The sequence below is a fragment of the Zosterops lateralis genome (assembly GCF_965231275.1).
Source record: "Zosterops lateralis genome assembly, chromosome: 13".
Lineage (NCBI taxonomy): Eukaryota > Metazoa > Chordata > Aves > Passeriformes > Zosteropidae > Zosterops > Zosterops lateralis.
Window position 1 is genome coordinate 13321360 of NC_139773.1, and position 23227 is coordinate 13344586.

Sequence of the window (23227 nt, forward strand, 5' to 3'; positions counted from 1 at the left end):
TTACTCTCCAGGTTAGTTATTTGTTATTGGAATAAATGCATGCTAATAGATCTGACAGAGGGAGATGTTTCCCTTTCAGCTCTGTGTTTGAGGTAGAATTTGCTTTGTTCTGCACTATATTATATTGATGTTTTTTCCCCACTGCTGGATGACTTCATTTGCTCTGTTTCTTTCCAACATCCGTGCCTCTGCCACAGCTGGCTTTAGGATGCAGTTTTATGCATAGACTTCTCTTTTGTTTTTCCCCAACTGTAATGCAGAGGCAATTTAAACAAACAGCATGAAACAATTTTCTAAGCCTTTCTCCTCACAATTCCTACCTCAACTTTTTGGGAAGGGAGGTGAGTCAGTCATCCAATGGGCAATTCCCCAAGCAGAATGAGCTGCCAGCTATGTTCAGCAGCTCAGTTTCCACTGCTGGTACAGGGTGGGCAGGCGCCAGGGCAATGACCAGCTGGACACACCCTGAGGCCATATTTTGGGTATTCCCCAGGCTGGTCTCATCCTGAGTTCCTCAGTAGTACAGCCAGAAGTGCATCCCCAAACCTTGTTCGCCAACTGCCTTTCCATTTTGGGATTTTGTCCCAGTGGGAACACAAACATCTCCTTGGAAAGTCAGCAGACTTTATGCCTGTCATTCACTCTTAATGTGCTCACTGAGATCTCTACCTCTTTTCCTCTCTCTCATTCCCCAAATCTTTCCTACTTTGATGCAGAGGAAAATGTAGCACTGTATTTCCTGCCCCAGATTTTTTCTTTCCCTGTCCCTTTCTAAACTTGGAGTGCTGGCAGGTTTGTGGGTGATCTGAAGCTGTGGGATAAAGTATTTTCTTCCTCAACCTGCGACAGTACTGATGAGACAAAGACTTTTAGACCAGTGTAGGGTGTTGTGTGAGGTGCTTCACTGGGACATTTGGCCAACAATACCCTTAACTCTGGCTGGCCTAAACTTGTTCAGTGAGGACATCAGACCTGGGCCTTACTCTGCTGGCAAAGGCAGATGAGTCCCTGCACCATGCCTAGGAGGGCTGGGAATGGGCAAGAAGCAGGATGCTTGTACCAGATACAGAGGAACTGCTCAAGCATCCTAAAATTTCTCTTGTCTAGAGAAGAATTCTGGGTCCCTCAAGGGATGACCTCCTGTGTGACCATTCTATGTGGCCTCATAGTGCAAGAACTTTGAGGAGGCTGAGTCCCCCTTGACTGTTGCCCAGCTCACCCTCTCTCTGCACTGGTGCAGGTGATTGTGTGGGGTGTGAAGTGGTTGTCACAGGGGCCAGAGGGTCTCACCTGATCCATGCCCTCACAGCACAGGTTGTGTAGTGTTGGGATGTTGCAGCCAGCGAAAGACTTTTGGTTCAGTTAAAGACACACCCTTTCCCTTCTTGTCCCCTTGCTTCATCCCCCCCATCCCTCCCTCCCTCTCTGACCCTTCCCTTCTCTTTTGTTTGTCTCCTCCCCTTGTTTTCCCCCATTCACTGTCAGGAAGGGCCGCGTCTGAAGGGCCAGTTCAGCGCAGCGTGGCAGCGACAGAGACTGGCACCGTCGGCAGCTGCAACAGTGAGTGGATCCCCAACCCTGGGGCAGCTGGAAACGGGGGACTGGTGCTGCTTGGGCATGAAATGACTCCTGGGGTTCTGTGGATTTGGGAATAGGTCGGGTCTTGTGCGTTTGGCAGTGAAGGGGCTCTTGTCTGTGATGGGAACTGCGCACGTTTCTACTATAGCCACTGTCTGGGGCTTCTCTGGATGGTGAGATAACATGGGATGAATGCAGAAGTCCTCAGTACCACCTTCCTCTGTGGGTGTCCAGGCTGTGTCTGCACTAGTGAACGGTGTGGGCTGTCCTTGGCCTCTGATGGCAGCAAGTACAGCATGGTTTGTGCAGCTAAACTACCCCATACCTCCAAGCAGGGTGGCATTTGCACTACTCACTGGGACTGTCCCCGACCTGTGTTGTCCTCTCTAGAGCTGCTTGCACAGTCAAACTGGCATGGGCCAGACCATTTGAGTGGTTGGATTGTCACATGCCAGCCCTGATGCCTTTTGCGTGCTGGTCTGGACACACTCTGGGTGTCTGACCGAGTGTCTGCAGCTGTGATTGAGTGGATGTCACCCAACACTTTCCACTGCTGCTCCCATCCCTTGGCCAGGGGAGAGGCAGCGAGGGGTTGCTGTGAGTTGGAATCTCTGACAGAGCAAAGGAGTTTGGTTCTGCCAAGGGTGTGGCTGATGGGAGCCACGTGAGGTGTGTGAACCTGCAGGGGGTTGGTGACACAGGGTTCACCCTGCCCTCCCTCCCACAGAGCAAAGCCAGCATCCCCTGGTGCTCACTGCAGGATCCTCAGCTCAGTGTCCCCAGCTGTCACAACTCTCCTCCAGGAAGCTGCAGGGCTGCTGAGGCTGAGCTGCAGAAGCCTGAGAAAGCAGCAAACATCCAACTTGGTTGTCCTGTGGGATTTTTCTGCTGGCACACAAGGAAATGCTCTGTTGATCCAGTTAGGGAGTCTTTGCTTGAGTCCATTTTGGAAGTGGATGGAGCCAATCCACCCTAAGACACTGCACAGAGCAGCTATGATCCCTCATAGTTTAAGGCAGGAAAGTGATGGCTTCCACACCTTATTTCCCGACAGCTTCCCTGAGCCAGCAGTCCCAGAGATGGGCATAAACATTTTCAAAGTATGACTGGGATAGATCACCTGGGTCCACTTACCCCAGCCTCCCTGTGGCACTGTGAGGGAGCTGTTTGCTCCTGCCCAGGCGATGCAGGATGAGCTGTCCCACACCAGTGTCAGGTCCACTCCTCCTGCTCCAGAGAATCCCTACAGAAATCCTTCCTGGGGTCTGTGACAAAGCAAGGCTCTGGCACTTCCTGACTGTTGCCAGAACCAAGTGGGAGTGTGAGTTTAGATATTGCTGATTTTGCAGGGGATATGTCAGCAGATAAGATTTGCCACTGAAAGGTGATTTTGTTACTCTTATGCCTTCCTGAGCCAAAATTGAATTGTGGGGTGTGGATGGGAATTTAGTTCTAAGCACTGATGTAATTTTGTATCCTTGGCCCTGAAGGCAGTTTTAAAAAAATTATTTTCCCCTGTGCCCTGACACTATTTTGTTGCCTTTGAATCATGTCCTTATGACAGAACAGATACTGGGGTTGACCTTTGCAATGTGACATAATAATATGTGACTTCTTTATAGCTCTTTTCATTCAAAATGCTTGGCACACTATGAATCTGATCTTGCAACCACTTGCCACTGGGCCTAGCACTCACTGCTCCAAGAAATCCCTGGGGAAACCAAAGGAGCACAGAAGTGCTACACCTGGTATTACTTGCGGGATCAGGCCCTGGAGAAATGTAGCACATCTGTGAATAACCACATTTTGAAGAGAGAAAGCCTTACCCTCTCATTTATAATTTTTATTTGCTATCAGAATGCCATGCCCAGCACTAACATGACAACCTCTCCTTGGCTGCAGTGTCATGGCAGGTGATGCTGGGGCAGTATTCATAGCTATTATCTACCACCCTGTTGCCTTTTTTATTATTTTTTCCCAGCTCTAAAAGCCTGTTAATTAATAAACTCCTTTAGCTTATCCTGCACCATTTGATCCTGCAGAAATCACAGCATTTTATCTTATTAGAAAGTAGGAATTAAAGAATTAAAACTACTCAGGGGGAAAAAAGAACATTATCATTTTCCCTGGACATCACTTCTGAAAAAACCTTGCCCTGTACCTTCAAACACTCCAAGCTCAGCCTCCAGGGCTTGACAAAGGATGGGAATCTCAGATCAGTGAATGCTTGGGCTGAAAACTGCTTTGTGCTCTGCTATGCCTGTTTTGAGAGGGAGAGCAGAGCCAGGTGCAGGGAGAAGAATCCAGGAGTGAGATCCCAGACCTGGACTAGGTCCCTTCCCTGCTGCTGATGCCCTCTGCCACCATAGAAAATTCCATTAGTTCTCCTGTGCCTCTGCCATTGTTAAAGAGTGATCCCTATTCGTGCTCACCAAGGAGATTCACATGAAAATAAGATTGAAAGGGAGACAGTCATTACAGTGTTGGGAAACAGGTAAGTACCTTAGGAATATGTTGAGAGTCTGTGAGCTGAGACATTTGAGGTGTTGGTTCACAGGGAGTGAATTTTGGGTGTCCTCAGTGGCTGGAAAATGAAGGAAGCAGGTAGGATCCTTGCACCCACCTCTGCCTGGTTTGCTCAAGATTGGTAGAACCAGGAAAGAGAACTGCTCCACCCTCTTGTTGATGAGACTTGGTTAAATCTGGGGTTGGAGACCCACTAACCATCATCAGGCACCTACACACTTCACCACTGTTTGCCATCAGCAGAGCACTGCATCCCCACCACTCCCTTAAAAACTCCTTTGAAAAATTACTTCATTAGGAGCAAAGAGATCTGGAAGGGATTCCCTGGATCATCAAATCCAATCCCCTGTTGAATCAATCATATCAGATTTATCCTTTTCATAATCAAGCACCGCTATCAAATGTGCTCCTAAGGGGAAGAAGACAGCCCCAGAACCTCATTGCTTTAAATTGTAGCTGCCCCTGATTTCCAGTCTATGCTTAGTCATGGCCCATTTGTTAAACAGCAGGTACCTGGCATAGAAGCAAGAAATTTTACACAGTTTTATTAAAATAACCACCCAGAAACCCTCACCACAAAAATATGCTGAGGTTGCAAAAGAGAACGTGCAAGGTCAGGTAATGATAAAATGGGGAGGCCTGAGCTCCCTCCTGCCCCTGCCTTGTAGAATAGACTCCACATACTCGCCTGCCGTTAAGCCTGAGTGATCCAGGAGAGGAACAAGGCAAAAGTACTCACAGAACAAAGGAGTCTTTTTGCTATTCTTCGCCATCATGTTCATTGTGTAACCCTCTGTCTCTCTTGCCAGGTATAACTAATGCTGAGCTAAACATTTGGCTAGTTTTTTTTCCTTTTGCTGACAGGCTTTTCCCTGCCATTTATAGCTTCACTGTACAAGCCATTACCTGAGCAGCATTTTTGAGAAGTCAGTGCATTCACAAAATCATGGAATTGTTTGGATTGAAAGGGACATTAGAGACATCTTGTCCCCCTCCCCTGCCATGGGCAGGGGCACCTTTCACTGGACCAGGTTGCTCAAAGCCTCATCCAGCCTGGTCTTGAACACTTCCAAGGGTAGACTGTCATTGTCCTGTTTTGCACATTAGGAAAGGAATATCCAGAGGAAAGGAATTCCATATCAACCCATAGTGCTTCAAGGGCAACTTTCCCCCTCCAAAATGCCCCTGCATTATCCAGTGCAGTCTGACTGACTCCAGACCATGCTAGTGCTACCCAGGCAGAGGAAGGTGGTGGGTGCAGCAGTCTGCAGAGTACGTTGCATGCCAGGAAAATGATGGGATGTTCTAAACCCATGATTTGTCCAGTTAGTTCATCTTAATACACAATGAATATACAGAGAGGAGAAATTGGTGAGTACAGGCTCAAGTGTAAAAGCTCAGTGTCACCCATCAGATGTGATGACCCAGCCCAGCTGTGACCCAATGGCACATGGAGATGGTGCTTAGCTCAGGCCACTGCTGCAGAGCATGGCCAGAGTGACTAAGGAGGAAGGCTCCTTTGCCAAAACCAGGTTTGGAACTAGGACACTGCAATCCCATGTTTACTTATTTAACTTGGCAGGTATTCAAGGGAAACAGGCACAGAGGGAAGGTATCAGAGCTGATCTCGGTACCCACGTGTGGGATTTTAAGTTTCTATTTCAGTGCTCATGCCTGGAAAAAAATGCAAGCAGACCCTGTCACCTTCCTTTTTCTTTTTTTTTTTTTTTAAGCACTATTTAAATGTCATAATAATCATATAGTGCCCACCTTAATGTGCTGAACAAATTAAAATATTTTATTAGTCTATAATCTGAAAATCATTACTGTGCTTACCATAAAAAACTGCAGGTCTTCAGAGGGAATGATGTCAGTGGGTCTGAAATGAATGCAAATATATTTGGTTGCCATGAAGATAGCAGGGGTCAGACAGACACCCCCAGCCCCAGGGCAGCAGGTTGTTAACATGGGAGGGAATGAAATGCATCTCACAGTGGGGAGGGAGAAAATGGATCTCTTGGCTGATTTTCCTGGAGTTTTGCAGGGTGGTGTGCCTGGATGGTTGGGCTGGTTTCAGAGGAAAGTGTTGGTAGTGTTTACAAACCCTTGCAGTGAGGGTAAGGAAGTGCTGCAGGCAGCTCATCCCCATCATGGCTGAACTGCTCAGAACCTCTGGCTCCATCCTGCTTCCACTGACAGCACAGGTGCCTGCTCCCCTCAGGCATCCACATGCCCATGGTGCCCCTTCCTCCTGCAGATGATTCTGGATTTGTGTCTCCAAATAACTGCTGCCTAACAGGCAGGAGACAGTTGCATCCAGCTCTAAGAAAGCAGCCCATTCCCAGTGTCCCTGGCAGCTGGCTCCCAGAGAGGCAGGTGACAAGGTAGTCCCTGCTTTGGCCAGGTGACACTGGACACTCCCAGAGCAGTGGCTCCTCAGTCCCTTGTCCTGCACAGAGCCAGTGGGCTTCTGCTGGGTATTCCTCACACCTTGGGTGAGTGTCAGATGGTTCAAAGATTAATTACCATTTAAATGGCTGCATTTCCATCTCTGTGGAAGGCTGCAGTGGAGAAGACAGGAGTACTGGGATCACTTACCCTGGTATTACACAGCAGATTACCCTGTACTTACAAGGTCACCAGTTACTGTGTAATTAGACCTCCAACGCAGGGAAGTCTGTGATAGGCTTCCAAACCTCTCTTCTTCCTGGTGCCAGAGAAGCAGAGGGATGGCAGCAAAGTGCAGGCTGAAGCCTCATTAGGTGCATTTAAAGCTGTTAAATAGTTTAAAATTCAAACTGGGGGAGGTGCAATGAGAGGGTAGCAAGGCCACCTGTACCTGTCAGAGGAAGGGAGCAAAAAAAACCCAGAGCAGTTTGTCTAGGAAACGCAGGAAAGCCAAAGCAGAAAGGAGGGCTGAGAGGGAGCTCCATGTGTCAGGCAGCTGAATGGCAAAAGGCTTTTGCTCTTCAAGTGTCACCAGGGACAGTTTTGTCAGTGGTGAAGGGCTTTGCTGAGCCAGAGATGCTGTCCATGTCTCTGACCATCCCATGGGATGGTGTCCATGGAGCCATGGAGGATGCTGCAGTGGATCAGGACAATGCCTCTTGCTCCAGATTTCTCTCCTCCATTTCTCATGTGCACTCAAATCAAATACCTACTCACAGAGCATTTGGAAGAATGACAAATGCCTTTGATTATCAAGCACAAATTCCAGTGGCAGCTCATTGCATCTCTTGAGTGGCTAATAAAGCACCAAGCCCATTCTGATCAATATACAGCAAGTAGTGCTGTAAAGTGAGATTGTGCCCGCCCCAGGCCACGTTGCATTTTGTCTTTATAAAGCATGTCCTCTTCAAGCCAAGCACAGTCTCTTTTTGGTGGCAGCTCCCTAGAATTTCTGGCTTTCAATGAGCCAGTGAAACAAATGCTGTTCTGAGGCCCTCCATGTAAAGAACCCATGTTAAAGAGCAAAGTGTGTGTCTCTACAGCAATCATTAGTTTAAATACTCTTTTATTACACAGTCACATGTCCCCAATTCAGCCCCACAAGGAGCATCCATACAGTCAACAGCTTCTGAAGAGGTGATGCAAAAACAAAGACAGTGTGAAGCCATTGATTAATGAGGACAGAAAGGACTGTATGTAAATAATTTGTCTAAAGAATGACCAGAGCGGGGAGATGTGCTGCCTGATTGCAAATATTTACAAAGTTGTGAGCTTGAAGGTTAGAAGATGTTGAGAGAAGTATATAGAAGTTAGCACAGGGATAATGCAGTGAGGATGAGAGTGGGGAAAATCAGTGTGGCAAGCAGGAAATTTCCATCGTGTAGGCAAGATGTGTTTGTGATTTCCTGAGGGAGGCTGTGAGTTGTTCACTGGGATATATGGATTGACACCCATCAATACCTTAGCAAATCCTTTAGGGCCTGTTCTCACAAAGGAAAGAGAGAAGAATGAAATTTAATGGGGTTTTTTTCAGCTCTTCTCTCCCCCTGTGAAGCGTTTTCCTCGGCAGACGCATGTCATTGCGGGGGCACACACACCCCTAACGCTCCTGGTCTAGAGTGGCTTATTCAGGGGAGCAAAAGCAGTCACAGCTTTAAACCCAGCATCTGTAGTCACGTTCATCCTTGAAGTAAATGCTCCAGCAGTGACATAATTGAGGACTGTCCTGTCTGCTCAGCATATGTCTGCAGGGGTCATTCATCCTTTCTGACACTGCAGAACATTAGCGGTTTTTCAGACTCACTTTCTCCTTCCGTCCTTCCACTTGTGGCTAACCCTAATGGAGAGCTGGTGGCTAGAGACTCTTCTAGGAAAATTGGCCTGTTTGGAGAGCTGACTGTCTTAGAGCAGTCCTGTCTTAGGGCAAAGCCAGTCAGATGTGTCCTACCGGGTGCTGGGTTTGTGCAATGGCCCCAGCGGGGCTGGTTGGGGTGGAGGCTCTGCCCGGCTGCAGGAAGGGGAGCAGAAGGCAACTGGTGATATCTGTGATGGCCACTTAGTGCTCGAGGGCTCTAATGGCATCTGGGAACCAGGTTCCTGTGTTTGTGGGTTTGCTTATTTATTTATGCTCCTGGCTATATAAAGTGGGGAGGAAGAATTTTAACACAGTGGTTGAAATTCATGGGACTGCAGCAGCTCTGTCTTACTCAAGGGCATCTGGACAACTTGATAGAGAATGGAGGGAACTTCAATGCACAGAAAGTCTTAGCTGGAAAATAGAGAAGAGAATGCAAAGCTTGTTTCCTTCAAATTTTTAAAATTTAGCTTGCTTTCCAACAGAATCCTGCAGCCCTACCCCAACCTCACTATCTGCACATGTCACCATTTTGGCTATTGGTGGTTTTATTTCTTCCCCTTCCTGGTGCCATTGCTGCTCCCCCATGACAGTGAGGCCCAGACAGATGCTGTCACTGTCCTCTCCTGTGCCTGTTCCTTTTGGGCTGTTGTCACCATCTGCAGCCTCTCCCCTGCTTGCCACACCAGCTTTGGACAGGGATGCTTGAGGAAGGCACAGAAAGGAAATGTCCATGGCAACTTCCTCTAGTTTATGTCTCAGGAAGTTTAGCCATGAACATCACTATCCCCAGTGTGTCTCTACAGTGTTCTGACTGATGGAGGGTGAAGGTGCAGGTTGGGGTTTGCCCTGCCATGAAATGCAGCGTTTCATTCAGCAGTGCCAGAGCTGGCACAGCTTTCCCAGTGGCACAGATGAGTTTAATCACATCATTAGTAGGTGTGACACTGCAGCCTCCGATGATGAGCTCTTTATTCTAACACGGCTTTCAGCGTGTTTATCTGAGATGCCATCTGTGCCTGCACTGCCTTCATTAGGAGAGAAAGCCTATGTATCTTCTGATGTTAGTCTATATTTCTGTGATGTTTCCCTGCTGAGAAACCACTATTCAACTGGAGGGTGAGAATCCACACCTGAAGAAAAGCAACAATACCCAAAACGTTTAAACAGGTCAAATAGACCATTAGGAAGCGCACTGTTTGGAGGAATCCTCAACTGGTACACAAAAGTGGCTACAAGAAATGATCCAGCTATTTTATTCCTGGAAGGTTTTCATCTTGGTAAAGCAGTAAGACCTCATGCTTTATCTGAAGTGCTGTAAGTTTTCAGGAAAGCAAGGAACTGTTTTTAATTTATAAAATACTTTCTATTTTTGTACCTCCATACCATGCTTGACCATAGGAGTTTCTGGGTTGCTTGTCCAGGTTTTAGATACAAAATCATTAAGATTTGTGGGTGCAGGTCTGAGTGTCTAGCCTTCCCCCTTAAAATCTCCACAGTATTTGTTCTATATGTTATTAACTGTATACTATATATGCAGCTATATATTTTTGGAGTTGTCCCTTGATCAACATATTGGCAGCATGGTGTGCTCATGGTGTTCTACAGCTCTTGACAAGATTCACAAAACACAAACCAGGCAGGAGCTGCCACATCACAGTCTAGCTGCACATAAAAAAAGGGAATGCTTCCATAGAGAGGTGGCATGCCCTGGCTTGTATCAGTTTTCTGTCTGTTTGCTGCCAGGCCGATGCTCAGCGAATCTGACATTAACAAGAAATAGATTTCCAAACAATCTAGCCTAATGAATTTTGAATATTATCATGATTAATGCTAAGGCAGTTGAACTGATTATCCACTATCCAGAAGTAATGGAGCCTTATCTACATCTTGTGTAGTCCTCAGTCAGGAATGGCTTTGGCTGCAGACAAAGAGAGTGTTGTTGGTAACCCAGAGGGGAGGCACTGGCAGGACAGAGAGAGAGACACGATGGAAAGGGAGATGATGAGATATCCATCTGAAAGCATTTCAGCATGGAGTGATCACACATGCAGGTTCTTTATTGCTGCTATTTCCTAAGCTACATTTCTCAGGCCATTTTCAGACTTGGCTTTTATACCACCAGGTTAAGATTTATTGGGCAAATATTTTTCCTCCTTCCCAAAGCCAGAAACTGGGTTGATTTTCATTCTTTGCATCACCAAAGAACAGAATCCTGAAGGACGTGTTTCTTGCATCGTGATGGTTTAATTTAACTTCTATCTCATTAGCCTTTGAGCTGTTAAACACTTTTTGTAGCATTCCCAGAAAAATGATAATGCAGATCATTCATGGACAGTTCCTGTTGGCACAAGCAGTCTTTGCAGACTCCAGATCCCCTTTAAAGCTGGAACCAGCAGAGAGCTGCATTATCTCATGGGTATTACATATCTCTGAGCAGGCCTGTCCTAACAAAGTGTTTTCTGATGGAAGGCTCTCCAGCCTTGTGGAGACAACTGGTAAATCTGTAAAGTGCCTGACAAACTATCTGAGGCTGTAGTTTGAATAGATTTAGTGGCATTCCCAGCCTCTGCTGTTATCTGGGCAGCGACCATAAGAAAGGTAGCTTTTGGCTGGCTGTGATGTGTGCCCATCATGTTGTTCCCATGATGCAAAGGAACTTCAGAGGCCACCACCTGCACACACAGACCCACAGCTGCCCAGTGCCCACCCACACCTGAGCAGGGAACTTCAGGTGTCCTGGGAAGCTGACCAGAGAATCCTTCCCCAGCACTTCCACTTTGCCCTCTGAGTTCTTAGTGTGGGGCTGTGTCCTTCTGGGCCACAAGAAGCTCTCAGTAGGTGGCCCAGGGAATCAGGCTGGTCACCTCTCCTCCACCTGGGAAGGGTCTGGCAGCAAACAACCTTTAGGACAAGGGTTTAGGAGCTGGTGGTGTCCTCAGTGACCTCTTTACTACAAGTTTTACCAACTACATGTCCTCTGCTCCTACAACCCCCCAGCTGAATTGGGCATGGGTGGGACTCCTCACAGTTTGTATCTGGTGTTGGAGATCTTGGCTTCTGGAGCTTTTACTCAGATGAACATGGAACTGGCCATTCCTCTGCAGGCTGACTGTGCAGCTGTTTCCAAGCAGTGAGTGCAGCTGGTTCGAATTTTGGGAAGAAAAGGTGAAGAATGAGTTGTAAGTAAGGTGCACACCAAGCAGATTATTGGCAAACATAATTAAAAATATATGTGCAATTTCTCCTCGGTTTCCTTTGTCTTAACCATCCTCTGCATTACCTCTGGCATTTTTAGACAGTAGATAGGATGGCTGAGAGGACTCTTGGGCACAGGCAGCTCATAGAGCAGCAGTGATTTATCTCAGACCGCTTTGAGGTAGCAGAATTTACCTCTAGCTACGGCCACCCCTCCATGCCTGCCCTCCCTCATTTGCATAAGTAATTGGCAGGTTGTTAATGGCTCATTAGGAATGCTGAAAACCGTGGGATTAAAACACACTCAGTGGAGCAGGGATGAGGGGTAGGGGGGGAAAGGCCGCTGGCCCTGCTTGCAAATTACACCGCTTGATTCAACGTGATTCAGAATTACAGGTCATAAAGCAACTAGATTGTTAAATGAAGTAAGGAAAAACAATGTCAATGGCAGGTTTTATTTTTAGACTCATGTTTAAACACAGTATGTGCATCTAGGGGGAACAAACAGTCCCTTGCCAAACAGTCCTACTGACAGCAGGAAGCTCTCACCCCTTTCTCGGTTTCACATTAACCCTGCCTGGTCAGTGTTTCCTGCTCCTGAACAAGTCCATCTGGCTCCTTACATCACCTCATGGCAGGGACATTTGGTTCCTTTTCCCATGTTCTCTCTGGGTAAATCCAATCTTCTCCCCTCTAGCAGCAGGCAGGGAACATGTCCCTTTCCTTGGGCACACTGGGACAGCCAGCACAGCTCCACGCAAGTAGGAGAAACAGCTCCAGGTTGCTTTGTGCATTCTGTAAATCTCAAAAATCCCTAGAAAACTGCCGTGGGATGTCTTTGGTTGCAGGGAGGCAGGCAGCCAGCCTTTTGCTGTGGCACTGCCAGGGCCTGCAATGGAGGAGATGGTTGGTGTAGCCAGTGAGAATTGTGAGAGCATCACACCTGCTGTTCCCAGAGAGTGGAGTGTGGTGAGAACACAGTCAAGTTGAAAAGTTTGATGGGAGATTTTTTGTGTTTGTTGATTGTTTAATCTCACGTTCAGCACTGGCTATGGCAGCAGTGACTGCAAAGGCACAAGAGGTGAAGGCAAGGACAGGGCTGTGATGGCTTTTGAATCACTTAGAAGAGGCTCAGCCCGTGGGCTGGTGCAGCCATAACTCATGATGCCTTTCCATCAGGAGAACACCTTGGGGATTTTTGGAGGCCAGGGTAATTCTGGCAATGGTGCAGTCTCAGATATAGCTAAGACCTTTCTTCCTGGATAAGCTGAAAGGAAATTACAGATAAAGCACTTGGGAATCACATCCAGTCATAATTTGCAGTTAAATCCAGCAACCTCTGATCTAAACTACTTGGGTACTTAAGAGCCTACTGAGGTGACAGTTGAAACCATGAAGTGGGGACAGCTAAGGTGCAGCAAAGCTCAGCTCTGTCTGGCATGTCAGAGTTAATCCCTCTGCTTTGTAAAAGGTGCCCAGGAATCTGTCAGGACTCACAGAGGCAAAATACTGGAACATCTGAAAAATTTCTCAGTGCAGCTGGATTCAGGCTGAAGGCAAGGAAGGAGTGTCTCCTCGTGGATCCCCAGCCAGGGGAATGTGCTGCTCTTTGCATCACCCTGAGAAGTCACCTCCTTGTACCCCAACCTGAACTGACAAACACTGACTCACAATCTACAGCAGTTTTGTTTGTTGTTCTCCAAGAGCTCAACTTAGCCAAACAGAGCAGCTTTTCCTCCTTCTTGCTTTCATTGCCTTTTTTAGTTTTTTTGTCCTTACATCCTCTCAGATGACCCTGAGAGCCACCTGTGGCTCTTATTCACACAAAGCTGTCCAGAGCTGCTGAATTAACAACACATCCTGCCTGCAGCAGGAATCAGCATGTCCTGATGGGGACTTACAGCTGGCTGCTAGGGGAAGGCTCAGAGCTGGATCACCCAGCTCCTAGTGCTGAACTCTAAAGGACATATGATTTGGTGTGGTCCAGCCTGGGATGGCATCCAGGTCTGCAATGAAACAAGATCCCATGTCACCCCTACCTACAGCAGCAGGAAGAGAGATGGCAATCAGAGAATGTGTGTCTTATCGCTAGGTTGAGGGGATTGAGCGTTGAGTGGAATTTCCTGGAGAGGAATGGTGCCAAGGTCTCCACGTCTGCTATGTGATTTTCTATAAACTCAAATGTCTCCTCTTCCTGCACAAAAATGGGAAGTTCAAATAATGCTGCGCGATACAAAGACACCTACGGTGGTTCTTGTGATCTTCCCAAGGCAGTAGCAGAAGCTCCATCAATATGCCAGAAGCAGGAGGAAAGATGTCAAATGGCCTTGGAAAGCAAATGTCAAATGACCAAAAGCACTGGGCTTGGGATTTTTTTGGTTTTTGTTTGCTTGTTTTGTTTGGGTTTGGGTTTCTTTGTTTTGTTTGTTTTTTATTTCAACATTGCAAAGGAAACTGCACAAAAAGAAAAATAAGACACAGTCTAAGAGTATGCTGGAGACCAAATCCCATTCCGAGCTGAGATCCACGGAGGTGCCTTCCAGCTGTGGGTGTAGAAAAGATGGCTCAGTGGTTCCCCTTTGAATGCAGCTTTGGGCTACAGCCCTGGTACTGGTATGTGAGCTGGGAAAGAGAAAAACAGTGCTTCCCACCAAAAGCTGCCTTTCATGTGCTAGAATCTGTATTCCCACCAGTCCCAAATTTCCATGAATTTTCAGCCCTACTCAGGTTTTGATTTCCAGGTTATCTCTGCTGGTGGCCCAAACTGTGGATTTATTTTACAGTCTATGCTGAACACTGCTGCTTCAGTACCTGCTGCTGTACTGTCAGACTCACCGGGGGATAACATGTCATTTTTTCCTTTCCTAATCAGCTGGATGTCATTCAGAAAGCTGGGACAAGGAGAACTTTTCCCCCAGACACCAGCTTTCCTTGGTAGCAGACAAACCTCAAGCCTTATAATACTACTTGTACATAGCACTTATATAGCTTTACATCCTCAAAGTGCTGTACTAGCATTAAGTAATTATCTCTCTCCCTAATGGCCATTAATGCTGGCCTTTCATGAACCTCCCCCAGCTCCCTGAGGTTCATATCTAATCCAGCAATAAGCTGCTCAGAGGGAGTGGCTGGCTATTTTGCAAGTCCAGGGGCTTGGATGTGTAATGAGGCTTCAGAGCAAGGGCCAGGTGCCCTGGAGTATCAGAAACACAGGGCTGTGGATCAGATCATGCCCTTGGGAGCATCCACTAGAAAGGGATGGAATGGAGTAGGTGATACTGTGATCTTGAAATGGAGAGGAAGAAAACTTTGGCTGCTCAGAGGATGTGCACTGATTGCTCTATTTATTACCAGGATAGCATTGTGAAAGGAAAGAGCACAGCAGAGGGAATAACGTGTCAGTGTGGGCATGGGGAGCTGATCTAGGGAGAGAAAGTTAGCTAAAAATGTCAAACAAAGCTAGACAGCCATGGCAATGGGATAAAGAGGCCAGTCTGCAGGTCTGTGAAGCATTAAAATAACAAGGCGAAAGGGCAAGCTTGGCAGCATCATAGGATTTAAAGAGGGGAGCAGAAGAGGATTTACTTGTCTTATTTGCTTGCAAGCAGAGCCCTCTTCCAAGCTATGGAGTGTCTCCAGGAGAGATGTTGTAATGCCACTGTTTCAGGATATTTTACCCTTGGGGAAGGTGAGCCTACCCGTTAGCAGGGCTCTCCCATCCCTAGCTCCCAAGAGAAATGGAGAAGATGGTGTGGGAAGACGACATGGCTGTTTTAGAGACATCTCAGAAGTAACATGCTCTTAACAAACACCAGTCCTGCATGGTCACTTATTTCTGAAACCTGCTAGACCCAGCTTTGAGCAAGTAGAGGCAGAAATAAACTTTCACCTTCTCCCTAAGGGCATGATAATGACTCTTTCCAAAGCCAAGGATATGCCTTGTAAGCTGGCTTTGCAAAAGAAGAAAACAGCACCCTATTTTTCAGCCTGATTTAATAGCATCATTTTGCTTTTATGCTTCTGGCAATGGCTGGTCCTGTAAAACAAGTATGTGGCTGTGGGAATCACATGCCAGTCTACAGTGGCAGAACACAGCTCACAATCACTACATGTTATGCAAAGGATTTCTGTCACCCTGGACACACTCTGCTTCCTGTGGCATCACTAGCACAATCCCTCTGTGCACAGCTCTAAATCATTTTGCTACATCATCAAATAACAGGTTATGGCTGACTGGAGACCAGGAGGACTTGGTGTTCACTTACTGCACAGCTTCAGAGCAGGGCCTTTCCCTGCCTTCCTGCATCTGTTTTCTCATCTGTGAAATGGGAATTTTAATCCTAATCAGTTTGCAAGGGAAGCAGTAAGGGATAGTCGAAGGCAATACTTTAAAGTGTAATAGTCAGCCTTACGTGCTGGGTTAGACATTGGAGTGGGTTTATGGTAGCGTTTAATTGATGCCTGTTCTGCTTATGGCTGGTAAGTGCAAGGCTAAATCTTTGCTGTCAAAAATGTGGCACCTTGTTTGCGATGCAAAGGATACCTCTGCAAGGAACACCTCATTTCTGGGCCATGTTTTGGGATCCACAAATTTCTGGGCATTGCTTGTTTGAATTTTCTTCACCAGATTAATTTGATTATTAGTTATTACCACATTAATTTGTAGTAAAAGCTGTGTCTCACATGGCTGGGAGGAATGCTTTGACTGTTCCTGAACTTCAACCTATGAGCTAAGCCAAGGTTGTGTTGTCACATCCTTGGGACAGCTCTTGACTGCGTATGTCATTTTGCTGGCATATCTTCACCAGGGTGTGTCTAGAGGGGGAAAAATAAGATCTTGACTTTATTTTAGCTTATTAGAACTGAGATGGCATCACTGGCTTCTCTGCTCTGCTTTCAGGGTCAGATCCTGGAGCGGTGTAAATCAGGACCCTCCCATTTGAGCAGTGGTGCTGTGATACTGTCTGTGTAAGCTGAGGGTTCACACGTTCTGAACTGCTCTAAGACCTGTTCAAAAGGGAGTTAACTGTGCTCACTACATTGTACTACCTGTAATCCCAAATGATCCTGCAAGATTCAGGATATTGCAAATGCAGAGAGCTTTTCAACAAGTAATCATTTTGAGATTGCTGGAAAACTGAAGAGTTAGTGCTACTTAAAGGAGAATAAAATAAGCATTAGCACAAAGGAGTTTTTGCAACAAGCAACTTTGATGTATGTCCTGTTCTGCTTATAATGTTTCCTCAGAGCCCTTTGCAAGAAGGGGTAGAAACTTGTAAAAGATGGGAATGTAGGGAAGAGCTAAATTTGCAGCCAGGGTTTCGAAGGAACAAACAAAGAAAAGCACATTTCCATTTCCATTACGGTGGAACATTCTTGGGAGTTCAGAGCAGCAAGCTGAGAACACGCCAGCCAAGCCTCCTCTAAACAGGAGGTGTGGAGCTGCAATGAGCTTTTATCTTCAGGCGTCTGCACTCAGGGAAGAAAGATCTTCCTGAGACTTTTAAAATACTCTTTTTTGGGGGAGGGTCTGTTTTAGAGTAAGGGAAAGGGCTGGTCTGCAGCCCTTTGAGTACAATACTGTAAACCTGAGTCTAAATTCTGTCAAACCCCACAGAAATCTGAACCCCTCCATGCAGAAAGCCAGCTGAGCATCCTACCCCTTTCACACTGTATTCCAACACACCTCCCTCTTGCTTCCAGGCACTGCAGTGTCCCTGTACTGACCCTTCCCCACACTAGTTCTGCTTTAATCAGTCAAAAAAACCTGTGGAAAAACTGGCAGCTCAGAGGAGAGCTTTATGTTTGCAAAAGAAATGTTTTCATCCGAGCGAGCACAACAATCTCATTACTTGGAATAGGCACACATATGCTGGAATCCTGCATAGCAGATACCTTCTCCCCTCATCCTTTGTAGGACCAGAAAGATTTCTGCCTGTTTGATTCAGCTGCAGTGCTACAAAGTTATTAGCACTGCTTTTTTGGTGTCCCTAATGAGACAAGCAGTCTTCCAAGCAGCTCCATGAAAGTACTTTTCTCATCACTGCTAAGACTCAGACACTTTACCCTCAGCAGAAACAAGTGTGGAGACTTGCAGCCCTGCTGCTTCCAGCACTGGTTGGTCATAGCAATTAGCTGTTTTCCCACAGATGGAGCTTCTTGTGCAGAAGAACAAAACAGAAAAAAAACTTGTCCTGCTTAGAGAAACTTGTTTAGGAATCTCTAGTAAATCCAAAGGTAAATCCATCTGCTTTGGAACTGTTTGCATGTATCCTGCAAGCCTCTTGTGTACCTGCTGGATTCATGTGCCTTACAGAAGGGCTGACTCTGACGTGAGGAAGTGTCTTTCCCTGTCTTGGAATACCTCAATTTTATTCACCTGTGGGCTCTTCCAGTTCCAAACTCTCCAAAGGGGCTGGTTTTCCCTCCTCCATTAAGTGATGGGCATATCCCTGCCTGGAAGAGCCCGTTCTTTACCTACTGACCAACTTTTGCAGTGTGGCCCTGCAGTCATTTACATGTGGAAAGCACTCTCTGAAAAGGTCTGTAGCACATTTTTGTGATGCAAAACCTTTCATGCAGTTAGGTGGTGCACAGATGCCTGAGCATGGCTTTTAGAGAACCTTTCTGAAGAGGGCAGCCCTCATGCTGTATCTCTGGTGGGTGTCTTAGAGTATTGAAGCTCTGAAATGTTTTGCTGACCACCCTTGCTTTGTGTCCAGGTTCACCAGACTGTAGGGCTGGAGTATGTTCTTGGCATTCTGCATTTGATTGCCTTACCAGCCCATTTTGGGTGGAGAGGATGTAATTTATCTTGATACATTTCACTCCCTATGCGTCTTGTTAACCAGGTGGGATTGGTGGTAAATCTGTGAGTGGTAGGGGAGGCAGGAGCCAGCCCAGCTTTTTGGAAGAGCTCCTTGTTGCTGTAGTTCACAGGGAGGTCCTGAGTTTGTGCGCATCATGTCAGGGCTGACTTGATGTGGGGTGTGCAGGCATTGGAATGGGCTCCACAGGGAAGTGCTCACAGCTCTGAGCCTGGCAGAGCTCAAGGAGCATTTGGACAATGCTCTCAGGCACATGGTGTGATTATTGGGGTATCCTGCATAGGGCCAGGCCAATTAGATAATTAGATCAATAATCTATGACCCCTTCCTCAGGACCATCACCACTCAGATTTCCCTGTGCCTTTGTTCTCACCCAGGTTGGAGGACACACCATGCTGCCTATCCGCTGGATGCCTCCAGAGAGCATCATGTACAGGAAATTCACAACAGAGAGTGACGTCTGGAGCTTCGGGGTGATCCTCTGGGAGATTTTCACATATGGGAAGCAGCCCTGGTTCCAGCTCTCAAACACAGAGGTACAACAGTGATGAGACACCTCAGCTGAAAACTGTATTTTTTTTGCCTTCTCTCCTTTCCAGGTTGTTTGCAAAGAAATTCGTGCATGGATGGTCCCCTCCTTGGCACTCCCATGGTGAAGCCATAGGATAAGTGTCATTATCTCAGTTTAAGAGCTGGGAAAACTGAGGCCTGCAGGAATCAAAGAGCTCTGCCAAAGCCATGTACTGGCTAATCCTCAGCCCCTTGCTGCTAAGTTCCTGACGTATCTGTCATATCTCATAAACTCTCAGGGTGCTGCCAGAACTGGGGATACCCAAATTACTGCTGGGATCTAAGTCATGCCTTGATTTTCCCCTGGTTTCTCCTTTTGTAGCTAAAGCTCTTACTGCAGGCTCCAGTTTGTGAGAAATTGTTTTAAGCCTGATATATTGCATGTGGCACATTTCCTTGGGGTTTTTGTCATTGGGATATCTATAATATGGTTTTCCTCAGTCCACTGAGGGTGGAACCCATGGAGCTTGTTTGCCCTTGTTATTTCTTTGACTAGCAAAAGTTGCAGCCCACCAGGACAGGGCTGTAGTGTAAAAATGTTGAGGGAAGGCTGGCTGGGATTAGCAGAGTGTCACTGCTGAGGTTTGAGGCACATCAGCAGAAACGCATTGGAAGATTTTTGCTTGGAATAGCAGGAGGTATTATAGAAGAGGAAAAAGATGCATTGACATAGCAGTGTGTGGGAACCTTGAACATTTTTATCCTACTGTGTATCTAATGGATTTCAGAAATTTCACCTTTTGTAATGAAAAATGTGCATTTTCTGCTTTCTGGATACAGATCCCTTAATTAAGTGAGTTGCAGAGATGGCAAATCCAAGGTGTTGCTTTACAGCTCTAATACTCGCCCATTCGTGTGCTCAATGGGGCCTGACTGTATATCCCAAAGTAGCACACGCAAACATTTTAGAGGCACAAACAATGGAATCGACAGAGACAGAAGTTATTTGTCACGCTATTTAATGAGCTGCTCTTGCATTTCCCTGCGAGGGTAAATACAAACAGACGCAAATGAGCACGTGGAGCTTGAACATGGGCAATAGGCACATTGGAGTGTGACAGCTCAGCTTTGCCTGTGCATTCTGCCTCAGTTTCCTTTGCAGAGCAGTTGGGCTGAAAACAGCCACCCTTAAACTTGAGGGTGTATTGGTTTGCTACCATCCTTGGGATAAAACATCATCTTTCCTTACCTGTTGGTGTATCCACTTCTTTCTGCCTGCTGACCACAGTATCCTGGTGGAAGGGACCCACATCAGCTCTCATCAGTCTAATTTTTCACAGTTTGTGGAGGGATGGGCAGAACCTATGTGGCTGCAGAAGACTGACACCTCCACCAGCTCCTGGGTGGTGTGGCATCAGAGCAAGTCCCTGTGGCAGCCCAGATGCAGTGCCAGAGCCCTGTGAAGAGGCAGAACCCATGGAGGGACAGGCCAATGAGGTTGTGCCAGGCTCCTGGCTGCCAGGACTGGACCAGGAGCAAGCACCAGGCTGGCCTAGCATCACCCTTGCTGGCTGTTGGCAAGGCTGGGATGCCCACTCCCTCCTGTGCCACCTGCATGGCCTCATACTCCCACAACATTTTCAGCAGCTTTTTCCAAGGCTGGGAGAAACCCTCTCTGAGCAGAGGAACAAGGCAGGGCACCACTCAGCCAGTCCATTTACTTCTCTCCCCGCCTTTCCTTTGCCCTGGAGAGAAAGAGCCCAGCACAGGGCTCCTGTGCATGTCCAGGATGTCTTGACAAGAACTGTAACTCACCTCCTCCCCGCAGTGAGCAGGCAGCAGCTCTGTGGTAATGCAGGCTTCTCTTCATGCTGTGTCTCACTCTCCTCTCTTTCAGCGGGTCCTAATCTCTCCCCTCTGTATTTATATGCAAACAGCACAGTGATAAGTATCCCTTGAGCTGCGTGGTGGGACCATTACTATTCATAAATGATAAACTCCAAACACCTCTTGCTGGGTGGCTTCCCTCAACACACTGCTTGGGACTGGTGTTTATCTGCAGAGCGTGGCAGGCCGCTCGCACGCCGCAATGCTGGGACTCATCAACCCCAACCAAGGAGGCCAGGCAGTAATAGCAGCTCTCTGGAAACTCATATTTCCTTTCTCTTTTCATTCATTCCTCCAGTAAACAATACACAGAGAGACCCTTAGGGGAGTTCTTTCCAATGGCATCCCTCGGAAGAGACTTTACTGTTATCCAGGACCTCACATTTTTCTCATTAGCAGCATCAATGTGACCCAAAACAGAGTGATAGCATTGTAAATTTTTTTTTTCTCCTTCACAGATGTGATTTGACATGAAATTTCATTCTTATAGTTGCTTTTCTATGTCAGAAAGAGGAGCAGTATGTAGGAAAAGATGCTCTGAACTCTTCCTTATAAACCTCTCCTGGGCTTTGCGATGGAAAGGACCCTTGGTTTTCAGACAAGAAAAATATAATTTCAGCTGTGCAAAATATTACCGTTCTTTGGGGATTTTAAGACTTTTTTTCCTTCTTCATTTAGCAGGAAAAACTGACATCATAAACTAAAACCTATTTCATTTGCTTGTGACCTCCTCTTTGGAGAGTGCATTGAGGTAGGTAGGTGCCAAACAGGGAAGGTTTTTGGGATCTGAAAAAATGCAGCTGAAGACAAACCTTTCACAGTAAAATTATCATTAGCAACAAAGAGAGGTTATGCAGGTCTGAGATTTGGCTTCTCAGTTCTCCCATTCACTGAATGGTGCCACAACAGCCAGGCAGCATCAGGGACAGGACATCCTCCATGAACTGCCCAGCTGGTGTTCAGTGTTTCTTTTCTTTCTTTCTTTTAGGTCATTGAGTGCATTACCCAAGGCCGAGTTTTGGAAAGGCCGCGAGTCTGCCCCAAGGAGGTTTACGACATCATGTTGGGCTGCTGGCAGAGGGAACCTCAGCAACGGCTCAACATCAAGGAGATCTACAAGATCCTCCATGCTCTGGGCAAGGCCACACCAATCTACCTGGACATCCTTGGCTAGCAGTGGCCACTTGTTGGAAACCCCTGCTCCTTCCTCCCGTCCTTCCTTCCCTCTCCCCCTCCCAAACCCTTTGCCCCTCAGCTCCCAAGCAAACATCTTCATATAAACTCAAGTGCCTGCTACACATACAACACTGAAAACAAAAAGAAAAGCAAAACAAAAAAGCAAACCAACAAAAATCCCACAGAACAACAACCTGTAAGGCAGTTTTGGCTTATATATATTTATAGATATCTCTCTATATATAACTTCCACACCAATACAGAAAGAAGCTGCTGTTACAGAAAATTGTGAGACTATATTAAAAAAAAAAAAAGAAACAAAAAAAAAAAGGGAGAAAAAAGTACTTAAAAATATATATATAATTAAAAAGGAAAAAAAAAAAGGAGAAGGAAAGGAGAAGGTATCTTTCCCCCGAGCAATCAAGCAGTGAAATGTAACCCTGCTGTGAGTATGGTTCGGGCTGCTGGGCAAGGCTCTAGACTGGCTGTAGCAGTGATGCCACCCTGGGTAGGAGCCCCAGGAAGAAAGCCTTGCCCTGGTTGTATGATATGCACTGAATGTGTGAAATCAGTCCTCCCTTTTCGTCCTTGCCTCCCTCCTCCTTGCCAGCCCGCAGGTGATGGGCACAAAGCCAGGGCAGTGCCCCTGGATGAACTCTCTTTTACCAACCCCTTCCTCTTAGTCCCTCCTCATCCCTTTTCTGCCTTCCTGCCTTTTTCCTCCCTCCAACATTTCAGGACAATTTTTCTAATTTGCTGATTCTTAAATGTATAGACTCAAGGCTTTTGAACACACAGTCAAAGGATTGTGGCACCTACGGGTAAAACACTCACCGGGAAGCAGCCGCCCTGCAGGCTCCTGCCCCAGCCCTCCTGTGCCCTGTGCCGGCTGCTGCCAGTGCTGGGAGAGCAGCAGGACCAAAGGGGGAGTCCAGGGGGGGGTCCTGGGGACCCAGTCCCGAATCATCCCCAACCCATTCCAGGGTGTGGGACAGGAGTGCTGCTCACCCAGGGCGTCCAGTGCAGGCGTCGCTTTGGGAGGAACAGCCCCACTCCTCCCCGCCCCTGTGGCTGTTCGTGGCCGTGGGGTTGTTCCCCTGCTCTCAGCTGTCTGCACCAGGGCCAAATTGGCCCCCGGTGTAAACTTCTAGTGAGCAGGGTTGGATCCTTGCTCCCCGCACGGGGGAGAGGCTACAGGGTGCAGACAGCTGGGAACACGCCT

At 47.1% G+C, this 23227-nt stretch overlaps 1 protein-coding gene across 1 annotated transcript in view; it reads left to right on the forward strand.

The window, feature by feature from the left end:
* The window catches only part of NTRK3 (neurotrophic receptor tyrosine kinase 3), a 207081-nt gene extending 184162 nt beyond the window's left edge, over positions 1 to 22919 (forward strand). Inside the window, exons 16-17 of the mRNA XM_083870824.1 lie at positions 18810 to 18968; positions 21818 to 22919. Coding sequence (XP_083726950.1) covers positions 18810 to 18968; positions 21818 to 22003 — 345 coding nt within the window. The 3' untranslated portion in view covers positions 22004 to 22919. The remainder of the gene's footprint in view (positions 1 to 18809; positions 18969 to 21817) is intronic.
* Positions 22920 to 23227: the final 308 nt, after the last annotated feature.